A 23248-nucleotide genomic window follows, 5' to 3' on the forward strand; every position below is an offset into this window, starting at 1 on the left:
AGCCCCGCATACATCTGTTCCGCACTGAAGTCGTTGTAGGAACTGATGCGTTATAAGTCATAGAATCATAGAGTTGGAAGAGACCTCAGAAGGTCATCAAGTCCAGCCCCCTGCTCTAGGCAGGACCAATCCCAACTAAATCAACCCGGCCAGGGCTTTGTCAAGCTGAAACTTAAACACCTCTAGGGATGGAGACTCCACTACTTTCCTAGGGAACCCATTCCAGTGCTTCCCCACCCTCCTAGTGAAATCATTTTTCCTAATATCCAACCTGGACCTCTCCCACCACAACATTGATCCTTGTTCTGCCATCTGTCACTACTGAGAACAGCTTCTCTCCATCCTCTTGGAACCTCCCTTCAGGTAGTTGAAGGCTGCTATCAAGTCCCCCCTCACTCTTCTCTTCTGCAGACTAAACAGACCCAACTCTCTCAGCCTCTCCTCATAGGTCATATGCTCCAGCCCCCTCATCATTTTGGTTGCCCTCCGCTGGACCCTTTCTAATGTGTCCACATCCTTTTTGTAGTGGGGTGCCCAGAACTGGACACAATACTCCAGATGTGTCCTCACCAGAGCCAAATAAAGGGGAATAATGACATCTCTGGATCTGCTGGCAATGCTCCTCTTAATGCAACCTAATATGCCATTAGCCTTCTTGGCTACAAGGGCGCCCTGTTGACTCATATCCAGCTTCTCATCCACTGTAATCCCCAGGTCCTTTTCTGCAGAACTGCTACTTAACTGGTTGGTCCCCAGCCTGTAACAATGCTTGGGATTCTTCCGTCCCAAGTGCAGGACTCTGCACTTGTGCTTGTTGAACCTCATCAGATTTCTTGTGGCCCAATCCTCCAATTTGTCTAAGTCACTCTGGACCCTATCTCTGCCCTCAAGCGTATCTACCTCTCCCCCTAGCTTAGTGTCAACCACAAACTTGCTGAGGGTGCAATCCACCCCCTCCAGGTCATTAATAAAGATATTGAACAAAACCGGTCCTAGAACCGAACCTTGGGGCACGCCGCTAGAAACCGACCGCCATCCTGACATCGAACCGTTGATCACTACTCGCTGGGCCCGGCCTTCTAGCCATCTTTCTATCCATCTTACTGTCCATTTATCCAATCCACATTCCCTTAACTTGCTGGCAAGAATATTGTGGGAGACCATATCAAAAGCCTTGCTAAAGTCAAGGTATATCACATCCACTGACTTTCCCACGTCCACAGAGCCAGTTACCTCATCATAGAAGCTAATCCGATTGGTCAGGCACGACTTGCCCTTTGTGAATCCATGCTGACTATTCCTGATCACTTTCCTCTCTTCCAAGTGCCTCAAAATGGATTCCTTAAGGATCCTTTCCATGATTTTTCCAGGGACCGAGGTAAGACTGACCAGCTTATAGTTCCCTGGATCATCCTTCTTCCCTTTTTTGAAGATGGGCACTACATTTGCCTTTTTCCAATTATCCGGGATTTCTCCCAATCTCCACAACTTTTCAAAGATAATGGCCAAAGGCTCCTCAATGACATTTGCCAACTCCCTCTGTACCCTCGGATGCATTAAGTCTGGACCCATGGATTTGTGTATGTTTAGCTTTTCTAAATAGTTCCTAACCTCTTCTTTACCCACCAAGGACTGTCCATCTTCATCCCATCTTGCGTCACTTAGCGCATTAGTCCAGGAGCCAACCTTGTCCGTGAATACAGAGGCAAAGAAAGCATTGAGTACTTCAGCTTTCCCCACATCATCTGTCACTAGGTTACCTCCTTCATCCAGTAGGGGCCGCACACCCTCCCCCTACTGCCTGCTCTTAAGTCATGCAACAACAAAAAAGTGCAAAAGTCAGCTGCAGGAAAAAACATCCCTGCTTTAAGTTATTTCGTTATACATCCAAGTGTTTTTTAAACAGTCCCCAGCACCAGTGCCTACCCTGACATTACCCCGCCTGTCTTTGGAAACCCCTGGTCAATAAGCACTTTGGGGCCCCAGGCCCACTTCACAGTGGCACCCGATTGTTTTGGTGCCAGGCCGCCTAAGAGCCAACATCCCTCGCTGCAGACGACAGGTGTATCTGTGCCCCACAGGGGGCAGCACAAGGGAAGGGGGGCAGGAGGCAGGGCGAAGGGCTGGTATTAGATTCAGCCTACAGGGGGCGCTTTTTGTCCCAGGGCAGAATCCGGCGCCTGGCGGCGGGCCAAGTTTTATTTTACAAGCAGCTTTCTAGAGGCCACGTGGGCCTCTTCCCCTGCAGCCCAGCCCTGTGCAGAGTTTCCCTAACTTCTCTGAAATCGAGATGAACCCTCCCCCTCCACTCCCAGGTGTAACTCTGCAGCCGGGTGGGGCCAGCCTGGCCCCTCGCTCCAGTCCTGCGCTGGCTCAAATTCCTTCCTGATTCTCCAGCCCTGTTCAGACCTGTTTGGAAACAAATCCCCGGAGGCTTTTTGGCCTGGAAACTCCCCGCTCTGCCCCCGGGTTACTTTGGGGTGGTGCCACCTTTCCCCTGGTCCGGATCCTCCAATCCAGCGCCCCCCGTCAAACGGATGAACGCGCAACAGGATCGCTCCAACCCCAGGGCGCGCAAGGGCGCAGGGCACCGATTCTGCGCACCCGGCCGGTCACTCACAGCCTGCGGGCTCCAGCTGCCTCTCTCCAGCCTGCAGACAGCAAACCTGGGGGGGACACCGCCCCAGTATCGGACCCCCCGCTACTGGGGCAGCGTAGGCGGGGTGGGGGGAGGCTGTGATTTGCAACTGACTAGCTCTGCAGCGCTCCATTACTCCAGCTGTTTTATAACCCCCCCATAAACACCTCGGCCCGTTTGCCGGGGGGGAGAAGGCGGCCCAGCGCTAGCCAGCTGCGGGGATTGTTCCAAGGCTGATAACCAGCCAGGCGCCGCCCTGGACGTGTGAAACCTCCTGTTACTTGGCTCGTGAACGCGGTGGAGCTTGGTGGAAAGATGGCAACACAAGCAGCCCTAGCGTCCACTGAGATCCTGGCACCCACTTCCCAGCCTCCCCCTACTAAGAGCCAGGGCGTGCCATCAATTTTCCTACCCTCCTTGAAGGCAGCCCCCGCTGATCTTGACACTTCGCTTGCAACCAGCAATAGAGGAGCTCCTCTGGCCCCTAGTTTGCCCGTTTCAAATCGCTGCATCTAGAATGTATGTGCTGCTCAATCCCTATGTGCAATGCCCATTTGGGCTGCTGCAAGGCAAAATAATCCATATTTGCACTGGGTCCAACGATGGGCTGTTGGAATTTTAAAAACCACACCAAGGTGGTTTTACATTAGTTGCACCACTCTGAAATACTGGGGGAAGGGGGAGAGGGAACCACCCAGTTATGCCACATCAACAGCACCCAGGTTACATGCTTCTAAAAGAAAAGGAGGTACAGAGCTGCTTTTACACCGCTCACTCCGGAACGTTTTAAAAGGATAGTGGGTATTTGCTCAGCTGCCCTATCATAAAATTCAGATTGCCAAGACGGGGAAGCCATTCTAAATCTGGACACAAAGGCTCAAGTCCTCAAAGAAATCTGTGAGGATCTGGACCATACAAAGAAAACTAACTTTAAGGATCTAGGCCATACAAACTAACACCCAAACCCACTCTCATCTGCGGAAGTGGGTTTCACCCACGAAACCTCATGATATGAATATATATACATATTTGTTAGTTTCTAAGGCCCCTCTAGACTAGGAAATTATTTCAAAATAATAACTTCCAAAATATCTATTTCAAAATCAGCTTATTCCCCAAGGAAAGCAGGAATTATCATTTCAAAATAACCAGCCCCTTATTTTGAAATAACAGGCTTGGTAGTGTGGATGCTTGGTTATTTCAAAATGACTCCCTAGTTTAAACCACGGTTAAGGTACTACGGGACTACCCATTTTTTTTACCCAAAATATTTGGCTCTTCCTTGTTAGGATTGTGGATTTTCCATGAAGACTCATGAACCAATTATTGTTTGAGTTTGGCAGCTTTTACAAGCAGTTGCCTACTTCATGCAGTTACAAAAGGTAAATTAACTACAGAATCAGTGGAGCATTTTCCAAGGTAACCCCCCTTTAGAACATAAACACGCCTCTAGCTATCTACACTGTCTATTTCAAGTCAAGTAGCAGCTAGTGTCACAACTGGAGGCAGAAAGATTTCCTAAATTTTAAAATTAAGTCCCATTAGTGGAAATCTGTCCCTTTCTGCAGGAGGATATATACTGGGCATGAAAAAGTATCTAATTCAGGTGGTGTCTAGAACGTCTTTCACAAAATATCCACCTATAAGTTGTGTTTGAAGGTAGAGCATATTGGGATTTTTAATTCACCCACAGTGACACTGGTGTGTATTATGGTGAAAAGTAGATATAAAACAGAATTAACATAGGGACATTACTAGGGGGTTTTGTTTTATACTTATATTGATGGTATGGGCTTTCTCTCCTATTATTCTACTCCAGTATTTGGCCCAACACAAGTAATCAGTTTTGACATGAAAATGTTTCAGGGCTGGAATAGGAACATATTTGAGACCACCTCTGTGCCACTCCCTAACACAAATCAAGTATATTTGTTGAACTTAAGAAAAAAGGAGTAACAATAGCCAAATTAAACTGCTGGTAGATGATTAACAGTCTATCCTGCTTTCTGCTTTAACCAGATATTCCTGGTGGAGGGTGTTAACTGCAGTGCACAGGGAATGTTTACATGCAGGGTAAAAAATTGGGATTTTATACGGATTGTCACATCTTGGCCCAAACACGTCAAACTGCCCTTGCTCGAGCTAAACTGGCTGTCCATGTAAGGAGCCTCACAAAGGTCAACTCTGGGGAAAGCGGACACTTTCTGGAATAGGTGTAAAGATTCAGAACTTGGGAAAATGCACATAAAATCCAACCAAGGACACAAACAGGGAATGAGGAAGGGGAACAGAATGAAATAAAATCCCACTTTGGTCAGTGACAGCAACTCTGATGTCCTAGAGTTATGCCACGCCCCCCCACCTGCCATTTTGCTCCAAAAATCCTCAAATTTACCCTTAAATGTGAAAAATGGTGCAAAAATCACTTCACTTCCTTGCAGAATCTCCTTTGTAGCTAGCCAGTGAAATATGAGAGGACTGGAGCCAAGCATGTGTATCTGAGATGAAAATACTGACCAGGTTTAAGGGCATCTGCTTTGCTTGTGGAAAGGTGGATAAAAAGATCAAAATGTCCCAAAAGTAAGGGGTGGGGAAGGCCCCACCACCAAATCTTATTCCCCAAGACCCTCTGCTACATGGGGATGTGCTGGGTTTTACAAAAAGATAGACCATTTTGTTAAGCCTTTGAATATTCAAATTGAAAGTATCGCGCAATCATTGATTGTCAAATCATTGGTTTCTAGAGGTTTTAAATACTTGGCATTAGGGGAGAAAATCTCAAACTTATATCTGTAGGTATAAAACATTAATATTGTTGGTCTCCACCTGGAATTTGCACAGTGATATTGTGTATTCTTTTTTTAAATTTTAAAATGATTGGTTTTTTGTTCCCTTTCCCCCCAGAATCTAGGAGCCCAGGTGGCTGATTCTTCTGCTGCAACATCAGCTGTTCTAAAAGTTGCTTCTTCTTTCAGGTCAGGATGTCTGGTAAGTTCAGTTTAAACCTTTTCTTCCTGAATTTTGGAGATGTTTTAATTATTCTCCATTTTGTGGTCATTTTACCTTCAAAGCTGGGGGAAGGGGAAGAGAAAGAAACAGTTAATGACTAATGTAAAGTGCAACCAAATCAGAGTTTTTAAGGGAATAGACCCGAAAGGGATCATATGCAATACACATTATCTGTAGAATAATACACACCCCCAACGCAAGATACAGGGGAAAAGCAAAAGTGTTTTGTGCCCAGGAATGCAGGGGCTTTAAGGAACCATTCTTAAAGTATTTCAGCCCTTTTACAAAAAATGCTGCTAATCCCTAATGTGCTTTGCAAATTCTGTGCTTTTAGCAAGAGCTCAGGGAAGCTCTGTCGCGCAGGAGTTGCAGATTTCAGGGTTAACTTGCCCCATCGCGGGTGCAATTTCAGATTCAGGCAACGGAACTCGGCGCTCCCAGGTGATCAGTTGATCTGACCCAAGTGCGACTCGGCAGGCCCAGGACTCCCCTGAGCCAGCCCCCCGGGGGAGATGCTGCCCAGGCGGGGAGAGGTCCCCCCTTAGGGCGGCTGAAAAGGAGAAACGTGCCTCCTAGATTAGACCCCCCGGTGGGGGAGCCCTCCCCGAAATGTCCCGGTGCCGTGTCCGCTGTAACCAGGAGTGGCGCTGCCGGGCAGCAAACTCTGCGGGCCAGAAGGGTGTCGGGGGGGGGGGGGGGGCTCCCTAGCTATGGTCCCCCCCCCCCCCCCCCAGCGCCAGGTCCCCCTCGCTCTCTGCACAACTCCCCCTCCCCCGCAGATACCTGCACCGAGCCCCCCCCCCCCGGCCTCTGCGCCTGCCCGAGCTTATAGGGGAGACCCGGGGGGGGGGGGTTAAATCGGGGGAGGGGCCCAGACTGGTGAGGGGCTAATCCCGGGGTAGTCGCAGGCGAGCTCGGCTCGGCTACAGCCGGAGGGGGGGGCGCCGCGCTCCCGGGCCAGGCTGCGGGGGAACGGGGGCAGCCGGGCTCCGTGCGAGACCCGGGGGCAGCCCGGCCGGGAAAGCTGCGGGGGGCGCCCGGGGCATCGCACCGGCCCGGGGACGGGGGGCGCCATGGGGCGGGGAGTCGTCCCGGAGCAGCGCTACTCACAGCGCCGGGCGGTCCCGGCCGAGCTCCCGCACCCCGAGCAGGGACCCGCCGCCTCCGGGAAGTACCGCGGCGGCCGCCAGCCCCGCACCGCGCCCGGCAATGGGGTAGCTGCGCACGGGGCCCTGCCCATCCCCGTCCCGTCGGGGCGCCCTGCCTGCGGGGCTCCGTGCGCCTCACCCCGGCCTCCCCGCCTCGCAGGAGTCCCTGGTGCAGCCCCGCGGGGAGCCGAGCGCCGCGCTCCGGGGGAAGGCGGCTTGTGCATGCCCCGGCCGGCCGCTGAGCCACCTGGAACCCAGCTGAGCGCTCCCTCGGGGCCGCAGGGAGAGGCCCCGGGGCTCCGCCACGCTCTGCCCCCTAACTGGAGGCGGAGGGGTGCCAGGAAGGTTGAATGAGCTGGGCAGACCCCAGGCGGTGCGGCTGAGGGGTCAGCCCCAGGCTGCTGACTTGGGAACCTTCCACTGAGACCAGGGGCCCCTCTGATGAGCTGACCCAGAGCCCGCTGAAGTGGGTTTGGTCCCAGGCCCCGGACCACCACTCAGTAGCTCTCTGGTTAGACTGAGAGGTGGAAGGCCCTGATCCTGAAAACCCTTCCATGGGTGGATAATTTGTCTCTGCTCGGAAGGACAACATTCCCAACCAGCGTAACTGACCTGGTGTTAGATATGTTTTAGGGTGGGCAAGGCCTGTCATGTTCGCTGGGGGCTTGGGAGTTATCATGCCAAGCTGCCATGCGTGAATCAGGCTCCAGTTCCTCCAACTTCAGTCTTGTATCACACTAGGGCACGTGTTAAACCTTTTCCCAGGGCAAATAAGGCAAAGAAGATTGTTTGCATGCATAAACTATCCATGTTTGCTGGATCAGGGCCTACAATGTCAGCTCTGGTAACTGGAGCGGCTTGGAGCAGAAGGTTCCTGTTAAATATTTCTCTCCCTCAGATGCAAGGAAACTAGTTTTCAACTTGTTGCCAAACATAAAATGGAACTAGCAGGATACATAACCCCCAAAGCACAGAGCATGCAGCTCAAGAGAATCCCCTTCTCTGGATACCACCAATTGTGGTCTGCAAGGAGGAGGAAAGGACAATGAATCCAAGGCACCACGTTCAAGATGAACAGGTCTGTCACACTAGATAGGAATTGGCTGCGCTATAGAGCTAGTGCCCTGCCATAACCGATGTGAAAGGTGGCAAGTGCTAGCCCGTGGTGAATCAGTGTACACAGTATTGTGTCACAGTGAAGGACAGGCTGAAAGTTGCTGTTAGGGGATCCACAGGCCCTAGCTGTGTATTTTATAAATACCTGTGTGTGTAGTTCCTCCCCAAGGGACTATTCTGTTACTTCTCCAAGCAAGGACCAGTTTCTTCACAGGCAGAATATTAGCTGTGAACTTGACCCTGCAAACCCTTACTCATCATAAATATTTCCACTGCAAGCAGTAGGAGTCGAAGTTGGATCCTGCAATCCAATCTGTATGGAGGGATTTCTGCACTGTGGCAGAGCTCCAGTCCCAGGTCTAATAGCAGGACTGGGGCCAGGTGAATTAAGGGGCTGCAAGATTCAGTACCAGCTTTCCGGGTGTTTGCTGCCTCTGCAGGGTCATTTCAGAGAGGGCTAGACTGAGTGGAAGATACAAAATGAAGCAGTTATAAAACCTGCACTAAACTGCAGTGGGTGTTGAATATTTCTCTCTGCCAGAGTGTCTATGCTAGAGAGTGGGAATTATTTTGCCTGGATGGTGCCTCCTCTCTCGCTCCCTATGTGTGTCTGAAACAAACTGGAGCTGAAGTGATGACTCCTCTTAAAGAAAAAAAACTGGGTCTCACAGAGTGATTCTTGAGAGCACAATCATTTTAATCAGAGTCAGGTGTAGTCCTATAAAAGAACAATCACCCACATATTTGCATTGTTTTTATTCCTGTTCTTAATACAGTGCATGAATGCAGTGCCCATGTCTGTTTCCTGGACAACTTCAGGCTTGTGTAGAAGATCACATTACCATGACAGTATACGCTAGTGGATAAAGCAGGGAATTGGCGTACCTGGGGTCTGATTTGGATTTGCCCCTGATTAATGTGATTTTATGCAAGTGGCTTAGGCCCTGATCCTGCAAACGCTTACATACATGATTAACTTTTATTGAAATCAGGGGAACTATTCACAGTATTAAAAGTTAAAGCATGGGTGTGTGTAAGTGATTGTGATATTGTGGTTTTCATATCGCTCTGCCTTAGTCCTCCCATTATGAAGTAGATAATTGTACTTTTCTTCTTCTCTAAAGTGTTCTCTGATTTACAGGCAGTGAGCTAAGTGATATCATTTATTTCTCCAGCCTGTAGTATTAGGAAAAAAAAGAAACTCTGAAGGCAGAAAATATGGTCCCAATTATATTTATTATATATTGCAAATAGTGTAGAAAATGTTAATAAATGCTACAAGCGTATGACAGTCATGAAACAGTTAAAAGTCATGGTTACAAAGGACCAATGGCATTCTGTAAGAACTGAGTATCCACTGAGTAACGTTTTTATTAATAACTTATAAACCCTTTACAAACTCTGTCAATATACCCTTTATATAAAGTCTGACCAAGAACATGCTGAATTTACTTTATATTTCACACGTCTTCACTGTAGAGTGTCTGCTTTGTTCTCATCCGCACCATCTCTTTTTTTTAATTCATTCTTTCAGGAAAACCCAAGGTGTATCAAGGTGTGAGAGTAAAGATCACAGTGAAAGAGTTATTGCAGCAGAGGAGAGCAAGACAAGCAGCAACCGATGCAACTGTAAGGACAAATTGCAAGTTTCTGCCTTGTAATTTAAAAATAAGAAACTATTTCTTCTCCATCAACGTAATGAATCCAGAGCTATGAGAGCAGAGGCTGCAGGTGGAGGCAAAATGGACAGCTTGTCTTCAAGGGACAATTGAGCCATTTAGCTATTCCAGAATAACTCCCTCCAAATGGACCCTCTTCTGGAATAAAAATTATTTTATTTTGGACTAAATTCTCCACTCACTTTTATTCCAGAAGAGAGGACCCTCCCCGCCCCTCCAGGGAGTTATTCTTTCAGGCTATGTCTAGACTACAAGCCTCTTTCGAAAGAGGCTTTTTCAAAAGATACTTTCGAAAAAGCCTCTTTCGAAAAAGAGCGTCTAGACTGCAACCAGTACTTTCAAAAAAGCAAGCCGCTTTTTCGAGAGAGAGCACCCAGGCAGTCTGGATGCTCTCTTTCGAAAAAGCACAGTTTGCATTACATAGCGCCTTTTTTCGAAAGAGCACTTTCAAAAAAAGGCGTTCCTCGTAAAACGAGGTTCTCCGCAGTCGAAAAAACTGCTGCATTCTTCCGATTTACTTTCGAAAGAACATGGCAGCAGTCTAGGCGCAGGGGAAGTTTTTTCGAAAAAACCCTGCCGTCTAGACACACCCTAATAGTGGCTCTGGTCAGTTTCCCCTATTTAGACAAGGCTTGACAGACTCAGAATTTCTGTGCGGCAGTAGGGAAAAACGTACATGCTAGCTGCTGCAAACCAAGCCCATGTGGCTTGCTTGGTCAAACTCTGTGGTGTACTGAGGCTCCCAACATGTGCTCCCCTCCAGAGACAGCTCTCACAGCCCCCCAAAAAAACCCTCTTGCCTCTGCTGCTCACCCTCATTGCAGTCTCCCATTATTCAGTGGCTCCTTCAGCCAGGGCCTGAAGGGGGGGGGGGGGGTGTGCGCTCTGCACACTTTTGCTGGCCCCTGGGGAGAGTGCACCACCAAATCCTCCTGCGGCTAAATGTGCAGGCATCATACAGCTCCTAACTCATGCTGGCCTAGAAAAGGGGTGTGTGGGATCCCCGAGGATAAAGAGCCACCTCCAGACTTAGCTGAAATCCAGGTGAGTCTTTCCTTTGACTTCAGTGAACTTTGGATCAGGTCTCAAGAGCCGTGGTTCCGTACAGTTCTTAGGTGCTGCCGCCCTGAGAGTGAAAAGCCAAGCTCAGCTCTCAGGCCTGTTGGATCCATGCCCAGGAATGATTTCTGATCCCCAGTGTGCTGTACTGCTAGCAGGAGCAGAGGGAGTTTCTCTGTGAAATGAATTTCCCAGGGGGCAAAACTCTTTCTCGATGTGGGAACCTGAGAATGAAAAGGCTGACAGGCGGACAAGAATGTCTAGCCTCTCCCTTAGAATCAGCTACTGTCCCAGAAAGCTGGAGGGGAACCAGCCTTATCACTTTTATTTGTAGAGCAGTGTGCCCTTTACTGCATTAACAGGAGAATCAAACTAAATGATCATTAAAACTGAAATTACCAAAATAAGACAGGGGCACATGAGCCTGCGTCTGTGAAGGAATGCTACATTTCTGTGAGCTGTTTTGCCAACATACTCACAAAATTCCAGCAGCGCATGCAGGAGAACTGGATAAGATCATGTATGTGGAATCTGAAAAATCTTTTCACGAGAGAGATTAGGCACCTCACAAGAGGTTAGACACTCTAGAGTGAAAGGCAGAATGATGTCAGGGGTTAGAAACTGACCAGGAGACAGACAGGGAACAACATGACAAAAGGTTGACATTGAGTGTCCAATGTTCTGTACAAGGACTGATATTTATCAATGATCTAGACAAGGGGGTGAACTCTGAGGACTGATATTTATCAATGATCTAGACAAGGGGGTGAATAGGTAGCCAATACTGGAGATTATAGTGAATAACTTCACCAGGATCTAACCAAGCTTGGTGAATGAGCAGCAGGTTGGCAGCTGCAGTTAAGCGTTGCCTGACACAAGGGTGTTTCTGACGCCCTATTGTAATGTGCACTTTTCTCCTCTCCCAGGGATAATTTTCTCCTTTAACGTTTTTTCCCCGCCCAGTTTGTCAAGGCTGATAACAATGGAAACCTCGGCTCTTACCACTTAACCTGTACTAAAACCCCCTAGAAGGTGTTTGAAAATTTGGGATTTTTATAATGGGTAATGCAACTTTGTTATTTTTTTTTTAAAGCCCCAGAGATGCATTTTCTTTTGTCTTGAAAGAAAGCGAATATGAGCAAAGAACTATTTAAATAGGGCTTGGTCTCCACCCCTTTAAATAAATGAAAAACACTGCGATCCCAGAAAGCACTTATGCATGTGAATAGGCCCACTGTGTGCTTGAAGTCGTGCACATGTTTAAGTGCTTTGCAGGATCAGTTCAGTCCAACTAGCCCCAAAACCATGCCTAGTTGGAGAGAGGGAAGGGGCTTAAGGAGACCTATATGCGGATACAGCATTGACATGCAAGAAGCGGAGTGTTCTGTGTGCATGTAAGTGAGCCCTCTAGCTTAGGGTGCCCTCTGTTTTTGCATAGAGAGGTTGGTAAATCATTACTGCTTCCTGGTTCGTGACATTACAGCCTGGATGGTTTTCAGATTTAATCTCCCACCTCCTGCTCTCTCTGCAGCGGTTGATTGCACAAGAAGCTGAGCAGACTGCAACCTGCAACCACAAATAAAGAGGCTTGGTGAATGGAGCCTTCTAGCACTGAAATGCTGCAGAATACTTGTCCCTGGAGTGCAAAGTCACTTCTTCCTCTGTCAAATGGCTCAGCTAGCACTTACATGCCCTATAAACGCTCCTGCGGGGTGTTAAGAGGCTGGATTGAACTGGTCTTAAATTGCTATTCACTCAGTGTTGACACTGGGATTGTTCCATCCACTAAGGAGACTCAAAGCCGGTGGTGCAGGAGATTAGCTTTGCACTTAATAAAATTTACACCAGTTATTTATTTGCATTGTGGAGGGCCCAGGGATCACTGTCCCATTGCACTAGGCGCTGTAAATACATGTCGTGCAAAGCTGGACTTCAAAGCATTCTGCAGGACAGAACTTCCAACTCTTTTATTAGTAGGGAGCCTAGAGAAGCTACATATTGTGTCTATATTGACAAAACGGAACATCAGCCCTGCCAACTCTTACAGGACCCCAGGGTTCCAAGAATGTTTTTCTCCTCTGATAGTTTGATAATTGCAGCTTAAGTGTTAAATAACTGGGCAGCTGTTAAAAAGCTCTTGATAGGGAAATCAGCCACTCTCTAGTTCAGGAGCATTTTGAGTGAAAGAAGTGAAGCTGGGGTCAGTACAAAATAAAACCATCTGAAGAAGCCACAGTCGGAATAGTAATAGAGATGCAGCTGTGTTAGTCTGGTGTAGCTGAAACAAAAGACAGGACTATGTAGAACTTTAAAGACGAACAAGATGGTTTATTAGGTGATGAGCTTTTGTGGGCCACGCCCACTTCCTCAGATCGAATTGTGGAAGAAAATTATTAGCTCATCACCTAATAAACCATCTTGTTAGTCTTTAAAGTGCTACATAGTCCTGTCTTTTGTTGCAGTCTGAATGGTTAGAGTGAAATTCTGGTCTCTCTGAAGTCAATGGCAAACCACACATTGTTTTCAGTGCAATCAGGATTTCACCCAGAATGTCTGATGTAATTTTCTAATGGCTTCTTGATGCGTAAGTTTCAGTTTACAAAGCCTCAGGGAAAAACAACAGGATCAGTTTTCTTTGTAAGTGTTGCAGTATTCCAGTAATCCCACCTGTACATTACAGAGTGAAGCATGTAATAGAACAGTTCTCTGTGGTGCACACGTGAGGTGCTACACAGGTGAATCTGCACTTGATTTTTTTAGTGGTGTTTTTAATGTGTTAGCTCACATAATTGTGATTTGTTCTTATTTGTGTTTAACCCTGCATAGGGGTTTTTTGTGTGTCATGTCCACACAAAAATTTACAATCCTGCTAAAGAAGTGTTAAAACAGGACCAAACATTTAAGTATAGTCTGATATATCTATGGTGAATTAACAGTAATGGATCAATGGAATGCACATCAGAGGAGCTACATATTTATCGATGTTAGAACAATTCAGTGTAATGCACATCTATTGTTCTCTGGGTGGAAATATGGAACAGTACAGTGTTACTTTGATTGAGGGTGCTACGTAAACAGAACAATTGAACAAAGTACATGCATAGGTAATAACAAGCCGTCATCACAAAGTTTGCACAAGTAAGCTTGAAAAGGGATTGTGACTTACCTCAGTGTTCAGAGGAACGATCTCCTTGGATCTTTTAATGCAGAAACACTTGCAATTGCTATTTTCCTTTGTTCTGTTTTTTATCAGGTTTCTCGAGACAGCAGCAGTGTCCAGTTTCCAGAACCAGTGTCTCCTCCCAGCACAGGTTGGTACAAAGAGCATCCCCCTTCTCTTCTCCCTTCCCCCACCTCCTGCTCCTCCAGTCCAGGTCTCTTTATCCCTCCGTGCAAGATTTGAGGCAGGCACTACCATTTAATTAGGAATCCAACCAATCAGAACCTGAAAAGGGTTCACTAAATGCAGATGAGGATGCAGTACCCTGCTTGTCTTACATTTTGCTCTCACTCTGGCAGAAATTTTGTCCTCCTAGCCATGCAGTTTGTCTTTTCTACAGAGAAGCGAGGCTCTGATTAATCGGTAACATTTATTACCAGCAGAATAACACGACTGTGGTGCTTTCATTGAGATTTCCATGGCTTGGTACTGCCTTGATCTGATGTCAGATGGGCCCAGGCCGTCTTAAAGCTTTATTTGTCTTTGCAACTCATTTAGCTTCCAGTTGAGGGGCCCAGACTATATTAAAGCATTATTTGTCTTTGCTGCTCATTTAGCTTCCAGCAGACTCAGTTAATCTATTTTTCCCCTCTCCCTGTGGAGTTCAGTCTTTTCAGCAGAGCAGCATAAACAGCTCCTTCCTGGTTGACACCAATATCCCGGAGTTGGGAGGGGAAAAAAAAACATTAGTTTGGACTTTTCGGGTCTTTTATTGTCTAGGTGGTAGGAACTAAGAGATCCAGAAAGCGTTGCCTTTCATTTGTGAATGTATATATTGCATAGACAAGGAAATGCTTAAATAATCAATATTTGGGGTTTAGATTTGCTTATGTTAATATAGAAACATGAGATGCACATAACCTCTTTCAGATGCCTGTTCCTCTCCCCACACACTGTCCAGTTAAATACTTGGGTCCCCAGCCTGCAAATACATAATGCATGAGAGTAATGTCGCACATGCAAGCAATCCCCGTGAATAGGGACAGCTCTGGTCACTTTGCTGAGTGGTTTGCCTTTGTCCTTGCTTATGAAGAGGAGAAGCTATTTATTTTTGTTTTGATGGAGATGTGTTCATTTGCTTTCTCCTCTCAGCCTCCCCATCCTCTGGAACATGGAGTTAAGCAGAGGCAGAAGAGAATACCCCTATTAAAACGCCAGCAGCACATCCCTGCATTACATGCCCTCAGGATTGCTTTGGATTTACTTTCAGAGTCAAGCTGGGATTTTACGTCTACACTGGTGGCTTCTTGTTCAAGAACACTTTTTGCACAAGAACTCTTCCACAAAACTCTTCCACAAGAGAGTGTCTACACTGCCATGTGCTTTTGCACAAGAGATGTGCTTTTGTGCAAGAGCATCCATGGCAGTGTAGATGCTCTCTTGTGCAAGAAAGCTCGGATGGCCATTTTAACCAGAGGGGCTTCTTACGCAAGAAATTCATGTTGCCTGTCTACACTGGCCTCTTCTGGAAGAGCTCTTGCACAAGAAGGCTTATTCCTCGTGGGGAAAGGAATAACTCTTCTGGAAGAAGCCCTGTTTTACAACGCTGCACTGTACATTTACTTCTGGAAGAACGCTCGTGCACTGTAGACAGCTGGCAAGTTTTTGTGGAAGAATGGCTGTTCTTCCGCAAGAAGCTGCCAGTGTAGATGTAGCCCAAGTGATGCAATTTGCATAGTGCAAACTGCTTCGCTTATTTCGAGGCACAGCGTCCAGAAGCACTAACAAAATACAGGACTATGCTACATAGTCCTGTATTTTGTTTCAGCTACACCAGACTAACACGGCTACATTTCTATCACTATTCCAAAAGCACTAAGTGACTTTGAGCCTGTCCCATAGGAAAGACACCAAGGGGATTTAAGCTCCCAAGTCATTCAGGAACTTTTGAACAAATTCCCCCTTTCGGTGGGAATAGGCACCTAATTAGAAATCTCAGTTTAAACTCGAAGGGCCTTTCTTTTATGCCTAGACTCACTGCAGTGCAGAATACTGCTCAGCGCTGAAAAGGGTACCACGGTCTGACCCAAAGGAGACCTACAATGAGCTTGGCCTCCCTTTGGAAGCACATGTATTGAACATTCTTTTATCTCCTTTTCCACTTTCCTCTCCTAGCACCTTATTTTGATGCAGACCCTGTCTCTTCTGCCCCCAACTATTTCCAGTCACAGCAGTTTCCAAGTTGCATTTCCTGCGAAGAAAACCCAAGTTATTTGGAACAACTTGTTGAGACCTATCTTCAGACAGAGCCGCCCATGGCCCCATCCCTGAATGCTCTACAGACTTCCACCCACTATGGCCCAGACACCTTCCAGTCGCTCCCGCTTGGCTTTAACCAGAGCATGGTAAGTGGGTTGTGTTCTTTACAGAGCTGGATCGGTGGTGTGGTGTCTATTTCTAGCTTGCACCACCTTGAGAGAAATCACCTTAGCATGTTCAGCATGGGAAAAAAATCAAGGAGAGAGACTAATGGGCAAAATAAGGATCTCTACTCCACATGGTTCTGGGACAGTTTTGAATTGAATTTGTTCATGAGCATGATTCATTCTGACGACTCCACAGCAATGATCTACAAGGGGAGGCTGAGGGATTTGGGCTTATTTAGTCTGCAGAAGAGAAGAATGAGGGGGGATTTGAGAGCAGCCTTCAACTTCCTGAAGGGAGGTTCCAGTGAAGATGGAACGAGGCTGTTCATAGTGGTGACAGATGGCAGAACAAGGAGCGATGGTCTCAAGTTACAGTGGGGAAGGTCTGGCAGAACAAGGAGCAATGGTCTCAAGTTACAGTGGGGAAGGTCTAGGTTGGATATTAGGAAAAATTATTTCCTTAGGAGGGTGGTAAAGCACTGGAATGGGTTCCCTAAGGAGGTGCTGGAATCTCCATCCCTGGAGGTTTTTAAGTCCCAGGTTGACAAAGCCCTGGCTGGGTTGATTTAGTTGGGGTTGGTCCTGCTTTGGGCTGGGGGCTGAACTCGATGACCTCCTGAGGTCTCTTCCAGCCCTAGGTTTCTAGGAATGTTCCCTCTAATTTTTTCCATCCATGTGAAGGATAAATTTTGTTATTTGCACCGATGCATGTGCAAATGTGCACCACCAGTAGAAACACCTGCTGCCAGCTGTGGGAGCTCTGCTAATCAGCTGGGTGGCATTTGAATCTCTCCTGGGTGGCCATCCAAGCACTCAGCTTACAGGAAACACTGCTCCGCAGCTAGAGGGGCGAGTCTGGGATTCAGTTATAATTGGAGCTCTCCTACAGAAGCAGAGAATATGACCCAGACCTGAGGAGGCAGGATCCAGGAAGTGTCACTTCCATGGTCCATGAAACCGCATTAGAGAGGGGCTAGGGAACAACCCCGGTCCTCCCCAGGATCATCTAAAGGTTAAATTAATGCCACTGACCTGTTCACGCTTAGCAAGATAGGAACTGCCAGTCCAGATCAGCCCATTGCTCCCCCTGGGTCAGTACCATGTTCTGATAGTTCCCGTAGTAGGCACGAGAACCCCTGAAATGGGCAATAATGGAATAACCTGCCCACTAAAAAGTTCCTTCCTGACTGTCCTCAGGCACAAGTTGTCGTATGCCAGGAAGCAGGCGGGTTTAAAACTGCATGTAACTAGCAGTTTAGAAAACAGCTACGGTTAGAATACGTCGTTTAGTGACATGCATTCTGCGTGCTCGTGGGGGTGGATTTAACACCAGACGTACAGTGCAGTATTCTTAAAGATCCTTCTGCAACAACAGTGGAGAACAGTTACCACCAGAGGGTCAGCTTGGTAGAACTTGTTCTTTCACACACACACTTGCATAGAACAAAAGCTTCAGAAGGGGGAGCCGAGTTCACCTGTAACTGGAAAAACTTAAACAACCACCAATAGTTGTTTAAGGTGCTGCAGGATTATTGGTGGTTGTTGAAGTTTTTGCATAGAGCAAAACTGGGGCAGTGTGGCACCTGTTCAGTAGTATCACCTGGCGTCTCGGGCTTGACTCTAGCATGCTCTCTTGCTGAGCACGAAGGCACCGATCCTGCAGTGACCTGTATCCGCTCATTGCAGGATCAGAGCTGTGCTCCCAGAAAAGCAGACGTCTTGACAAGTTCACAGTGGCTCTTGGAGCCCGTGGATTTCAGTAGACCAGGGTAACTGCAGAGTGGGGTATGATGTGGTTGTCTACTCAGGGCTTTGTAATTATATATTGTAACTGTACATTTTTTTCTAGTCTGTGTCGTTATTTGAATGCCATCACTAACTGCACTGAACACATTTTCTTTTCTCTCCCTTTGTGTAGGTTCCTGAGTCTCCCACCTCCTCTGACCTATCCAGCCCATTAGACTATAGTTACTCCCCCCCTCAACCGCCTCCTTTTGCTCCACTGAACTACAGCCCTCCGTCACCTCTAGACACCACGAACTACAGCCACCCTGTAGAGGAGTGTTCCTACCGCCACTCCTATCCGCAATACAGCTGCTCCCCTTTGGCCTGTCACTGCTCAACCTGTGCCTCCGAGCACTTGGATACATTCCGAGTAACAGAGTATTTCCCCTACCCCAGTGTAAACTGCATGGACTATCCCGCCACCATAGCAACGGCGGATGACTTCTTTAGACGGGATAGAAGTTGCGACATCTGCTACAGTTAATGGAGATGGTGGTTTTATATGTACGTACATACAGGTATCCCAATCGGCTGACTGCCTATGAACTATGCAAAACATCACTCACAAAGAAAGTTCAGTTTATTCTACATAACTTAGTCTGGGATTCTCCAGATGTTAATTTAGCTCTCATCAGTAACAATGTTAGGCCTAACAGCACTGCAACAGTTGTATTTCTGTCTTGTATTTCATTTTTTAAAACCCTAACTTTCCGTGAACACTTTACTCATTTTTTTTTGTAGTTGCAAATAAATAATTTTGTACAGATTCCTGGAGCATGGTGCTTTCTCTTATGTTTATAGGAGAATTTTTAGGTTATTTTGAAGAAATCTGACTTTTTCTAAGCATAGGAGGTGGGGGTGGAGATTGCTTCTGCTATAATTAAAAGCCTTGCTGTTGCAAATGTATATTTCTGTTTGTGTAAAGTGGGGCCTTTGCACATGAAGTTAAGGGACCTTCTGGGGGTGTGAAAAGTTACTCAGTTGTGTAAGTGATTTCAGGTTAAGGGTCCAGGTTCTCTTCCAGTCCATTTGTTATACTTTCCATCTGCTGTGAAGGGTGAGATGATTAGCCAGTAAACAGCTGCTGTCCGTTTTATGGAACCTCTGCCACATTCCAAAATATACATGCTTCTTTCCAGCTCTGATGTACTCGCAAGTTTCACCAACTGTCGTTGCAATAACAGTGAGGATTCCTGGGACATCTTGGAGATTTATTAGGACATAAGCTTTAACTGATTTTAGGGCATCATCTCTAACCTGCCCCAGGACTCCTTGTTTTTGCAGATACAGACTAACACCACTACCTCTCCGAGAGTTCTCACTCCCCTTGGGCAGACTAATAAATAGAGCCCTGCAAATCTGCCGATATCTGAGGGTATCTGCATATGTGGATGCGGATATCTGCAGCTCCTGTTTGTATCTAGAGCTCTGCAAATTTGTGGAAATCAGCTCTCTATCCACATCTACAGACCATTTTTATAGATGCAGATACAAATTTTCTATCTGCACAGGCCCTGCTAATAAAATAACTTTTCCCCAGTGGTTGCTTTTATCTTAGATACATAACAAGCAAAACGTTAGTTTTTCTGCACCATTGCAAATGACAGAATCTATATAGGTCACAACTGGGCTGGGATCTCAGAAGGAAAGAAGACATCCACCGAGAATCCTTACATCGTTAGTGCTTTCTCAAAATACATTAGTCTGGAATTTTCTAGAGAGACTAAGGGAGTTAGGTGCCTATTGCATGGTGCATCTACTCTGCCAGTGAAGGTAAAAAAAAGCTAGTTTTAATCTAGCATACCCAGGTAACAATAGTAGTGAAGACAAAATAGCAGTGAAGTCACAATGGCGTGAGCTAGCAATATTTCACCTTAGATACTATACACTGGACTAGCGGCGAGGAGTCCTGCAGCACCTTATAGACTAACAGAAGTGTTGTAGCATAAGCTTTCGTGGGCAAAGACTCACTTTACACGGCTACCCTATACACTGGAGTAATACTTAGAATTTGAGATTTGGACTGCTCAAGGAGAAATGGGGACAGATTCTTAGCTGGTGTAACTTTAGTGTAGTGCCATTGACTTCAAGAGGCATTACATGCACGCCTCTACAGCCCTGTCTGAATTCCCTAGTGTTATCCTCCTTTTCACCATTCAGGAGCTGGTTATGGTATTTTAACAAAAGCCGGTGTAGAACTGAAATTGCCTTGGTGAAATGCATTTTTGTGAAATGCCTCAAGACTGCTTTAAAGGACAGCCGAAATGGAAAAAACAGCATTTTACGGCTGATTTAATTTAAATCGATAAAATGTTGCCTGTTTCCATCTGCCAAGTCATTTTGCTTCTCTAAATGTTCAGCTCTCATTACAATTGCCAATCCAAGAGCAAGGGCTTTCAAAAAGGAAAAGTTGCATGTCAGAAGTCTCATTATCCCAAGTCTTCCCAAACCTTAGAGTTTTCCTAAGCAGCGTCCCCATGTTCTGCACAGAAATAAGAGTTACATTCCATAAATCCTCCAGCCGCAAGTAGGAATTAGAAAGCAATAAGAGCATTTCTGCAAATTAAACCTAAATAAAAAAAATATCCAAGGATCACTGAAATACATCTTCTCGGGTAAGAGAAAACATGAGTATCAAGTATAATTCACCACCCCAGTTTCAAGATTAGCCCTCCACTAAAAGCAGCATCTTTTCCTCCACAAGTTGCATATGTCACCTCTTTTCCAGCCACATTTTTATCTGAAAATCTGCCTGTTCCATCATCATCATCCCTCTCTTCCTTTCTCTTCCATTCTCTCCCTTTGACCCTGCTCTCATATGAATTCAGTCTCCCACCTTATAGGTTGCTCTGTAGAGTCTACTGCCACTCACTCGCTTACCTTCATTGACGAAGTGACAAGGAGTTCTGTGGCATCTTATAGACTAACAGCTGTATTGGAGCATGAGCTTTCATGGGCAAAGACCCAATTTGTCAGATGCATGTACTGGAAATTTCCAGAGACAGGTAGCCTCTGGAAATTTCCACTACATGCATCTGACGAATTGGGTCTTTGCCCACGAAAGCTCATGCTCCAGGACATCTGTTAGTCTCTAAGGTGCCACAGGACTCCTTGTCACTTTTGCAGATCCAGACTAACACGGCTACCCCGCTGATATTTCATTGAAGAGCGGGGGCTGTACAAGTGACCCATTCATGGGATGTGGCTAGAACCTGATTAGTGATTGGTGTGATAATCGCATGGAGCATAATAAATCAAACACTAGGGCTATGTCTACATGGACAGGTTCTTGTGCAAGAATGGCCATTCTTCTGCAGAGCGTCCACACTGGCCACCCACTCTTGCTCAAGAAGAGTGACAGTAAAGCGTGGTAAGAGAGGGCTTCTTGTGGTCTAACAAGTGTAAGCTCTCTTGCGCAAAAGGGCAGTGTGGACGTGCGGCAGGGGTTTCTTATGCAAGAAAGCCCTGTGGCTAAAATGGCCATCAGAGGTTTCTTGCACAAGAGAGCGTCCACACTGCCATGGATGCTCTTGTGCAAAAGCACAAGGCAGTGTGAATGTGTTCTTGTGCAAGAATTCTTAAGCAAGATGTTCTTGCACGAGAACCCGCCAGTGTAGACATAGCCTGGGAATCCATAAGCATCAGATGGCCAAGACTGGGATTCTCCAATATGAACATGGACCAGGTCCTCAGGCTGTGTAAACTGGGATACTCAACTGACAGAAGTGGAATGACACCAGTATTCACCAGCTGGGGCTCTGGACTAAGAATGTTAAATTGAAGTTAATTGACTAGGCAAGTAGTTGATGGAATTTCCATTGACTACTCGACTAGTCCATAGGCACTTCCGCATTCCTCCTTTGAAATGTACAAGAGCCTATGCCGGGGCTCTTGTACATTTCAAAGGAGGAATGTGGAACTCCCCGGGCAGCCCAGGGCCAGGGGGATGTCCCGTTGACTTGGGGCTGCACATGGGCGTGCAAACTTTGAAGTGTACAAGAGTCCCCAGTGGGGGCTCTTGTGCATTTCAAAAGCCATGGAGCCCCTGCTGACCCTGGACTCTGAGTCCCCCACTGACCACAGGCTCCATGCTGCGCTGCATGCTGCGCAGAGCCCAGGGTCAGCTGGGGGCTCCCTAGCTGATCCCAGGTTCCTCACGGCACTTCCTCAGAACCCAGGGTCAGCTGGGTTCTGCTGAAATGCCACCTGGAGTCCGGGATCAACTGGGAGTCCCCAGCTGACCCTGGGCTCCACAGCACTGCCCCTTTGAAATGCCGAGCCGGCATTTCAAAGGGGGCACACTGCAAAGCTGAGCCTGGGATCAGCTGTGCGGCTGCCCCTTCTAAACACCAAAGCCACCTTCAAGGGGCAGCACTGCATAGCTGAGCCTGGGATTAGCTGTGCAGCTGTCCCTTTGAAACGCCAAACCTGGGAGTCTCCAGCTGACCCCGGACTCTGGGGAAATGCCGCTCAGAACCTGGGGTTAGCTGGAGAATTCCCAGCTGACCCCGGGCTTCACGGCGCTTTGGTGTTTTAAAGGGGCAGCCCTGCACAGCTGAGCCACTGATCAGCTGTGCGGCAGCTGCCCCTTTGAAATGCCACCCTGGGGTTTCAAAGCAGCAGTGCTGCACAGTTGATCCCTGGCTCAGCTGTGCAGCACTGCCGCTATGAAGTACCCCTTCTTCCCCCCTTTGCTGCCTCTATCTGATAGACGCAGCGGGGGTAGGAGTCGACTAATTGACTAGTCCTTAACACCCTGACTCTGGACTCATTTATCTAAAAAGAAATCTGATTTCTCTGAAATTTTCACCTTCTCCCGTCTCCAAATTCTCGGTTCCTTGCATAGCAGGGAAGTGTCAGCACCTGCTGAAAGCCACCTACTAGGTCAACCTGTCCACAGCCCAATTCCTTCTTTCCTCCCACACCTCCATCCAGAGCCTTTGAACCTCCTCTGCATCAAATCCTCATTCTCACCCTGCTGGATTTACCCCCTGCTTTTCTCTCATCTCCTGCCACTCACTATGCTAGTCCCTTCATTCCCACTGGCTTCTTCTCCCAGCCTGGTGCCTGAAACATCCTGTCTGGCCCTGTCCATCACACAACCGGTCTCTCTATTGCCAAATCCTGCTTTTCCCACAGCCTCCCATTATACAGTGTCACGCTCGGTTTGATGCTGTGTGGGAACACTTATAAGCACTAATAATTACCAATATCATACATACCATGCA

The 23248-nt window shown here is 47.2% G+C and overlaps 1 protein-coding gene and 1 long non-coding RNA gene across 3 annotated transcripts; one reads left to right on the plus strand and one right to left on the minus strand.

Moving 5' to 3' along the window:
• Positions 1–5310: 5310 nt before the first annotated feature.
• On the minus strand, positions 5311–7398 carry LOC112545565 (uncharacterized). The gene is made up of 2 exons (XR_012897723.1): positions 6758–7398; positions 5311–5709 (listed from the first exon to the last, which is right to left on the minus strand). It is a non-coding gene; the product is annotated as an uncharacterized LOC112545565 (long non-coding RNA).
• Positions 7399–7412: 14 nt separating this feature from the next.
• On the plus strand, positions 7413–19288 carry POU2AF3 (POU class 2 homeobox associating factor 3). 2 transcript variants are annotated; one of them, XM_025183651.2, is made up of 5 exons: positions 7413–7873; positions 9446–9540; positions 13903–13960; positions 16035–16214; positions 18154–19288. In XM_025183651.2, the coding sequence occupies exons 2-5, from the start codon at positions 9533–9535 to the stop codon at positions 18502–18504; spliced, it is 597 nt and encodes a 198-aa protein (XP_025039436.2). In that variant the 5' UTR covers positions 7413–7873; positions 9446–9532; the 3' UTR covers positions 18505–19288. The 2 variants fall into 2 exon arrangements, with proteins under 2 accessions (XP_025039436.2, XP_025039433.2); XM_025183648.2 differs by lacking the exons at positions 7413–7873; positions 9446–9540 and having other exon boundaries at positions 13853–13960.
• The last annotated feature ends 3960 nt before the right edge of the window (positions 19289–23248 follow it).

Source organism: Pelodiscus sinensis, chromosome 26 (assembly GCF_049634645.1).
Source record: "Pelodiscus sinensis isolate JC-2024 chromosome 26, ASM4963464v1, whole genome shotgun sequence".
Classification (NCBI taxonomy): Eukaryota; Metazoa; Chordata; order Testudines; family Trionychidae; genus Pelodiscus; species Pelodiscus sinensis.

Excerpts from the sequence above, each read along its gene's own strand:
- POU2AF3 (XM_025183648.2), top strand. The coding sequence starts at position 13,853 with ATGCAGAAACACTTGCAATTGCTATTTTCCTTTGTTCTGTTTTTTATC. Across the intron at positions 13,961-16,034 it reads AGTGTCTCCTCCCAGCACAG|TCACAGCAGTTTCCAAGTTG; the intron begins GTTGGTACAAAG and ends AACTATTTCCAG. Across the intron at positions 16,215-18,153 it reads TTGGCTTTAACCAGAGCATG|GTTCCTGAGTCTCCCACCTC; the intron begins GTAAGTGGGTTG and ends CCCTTTGTGTAG.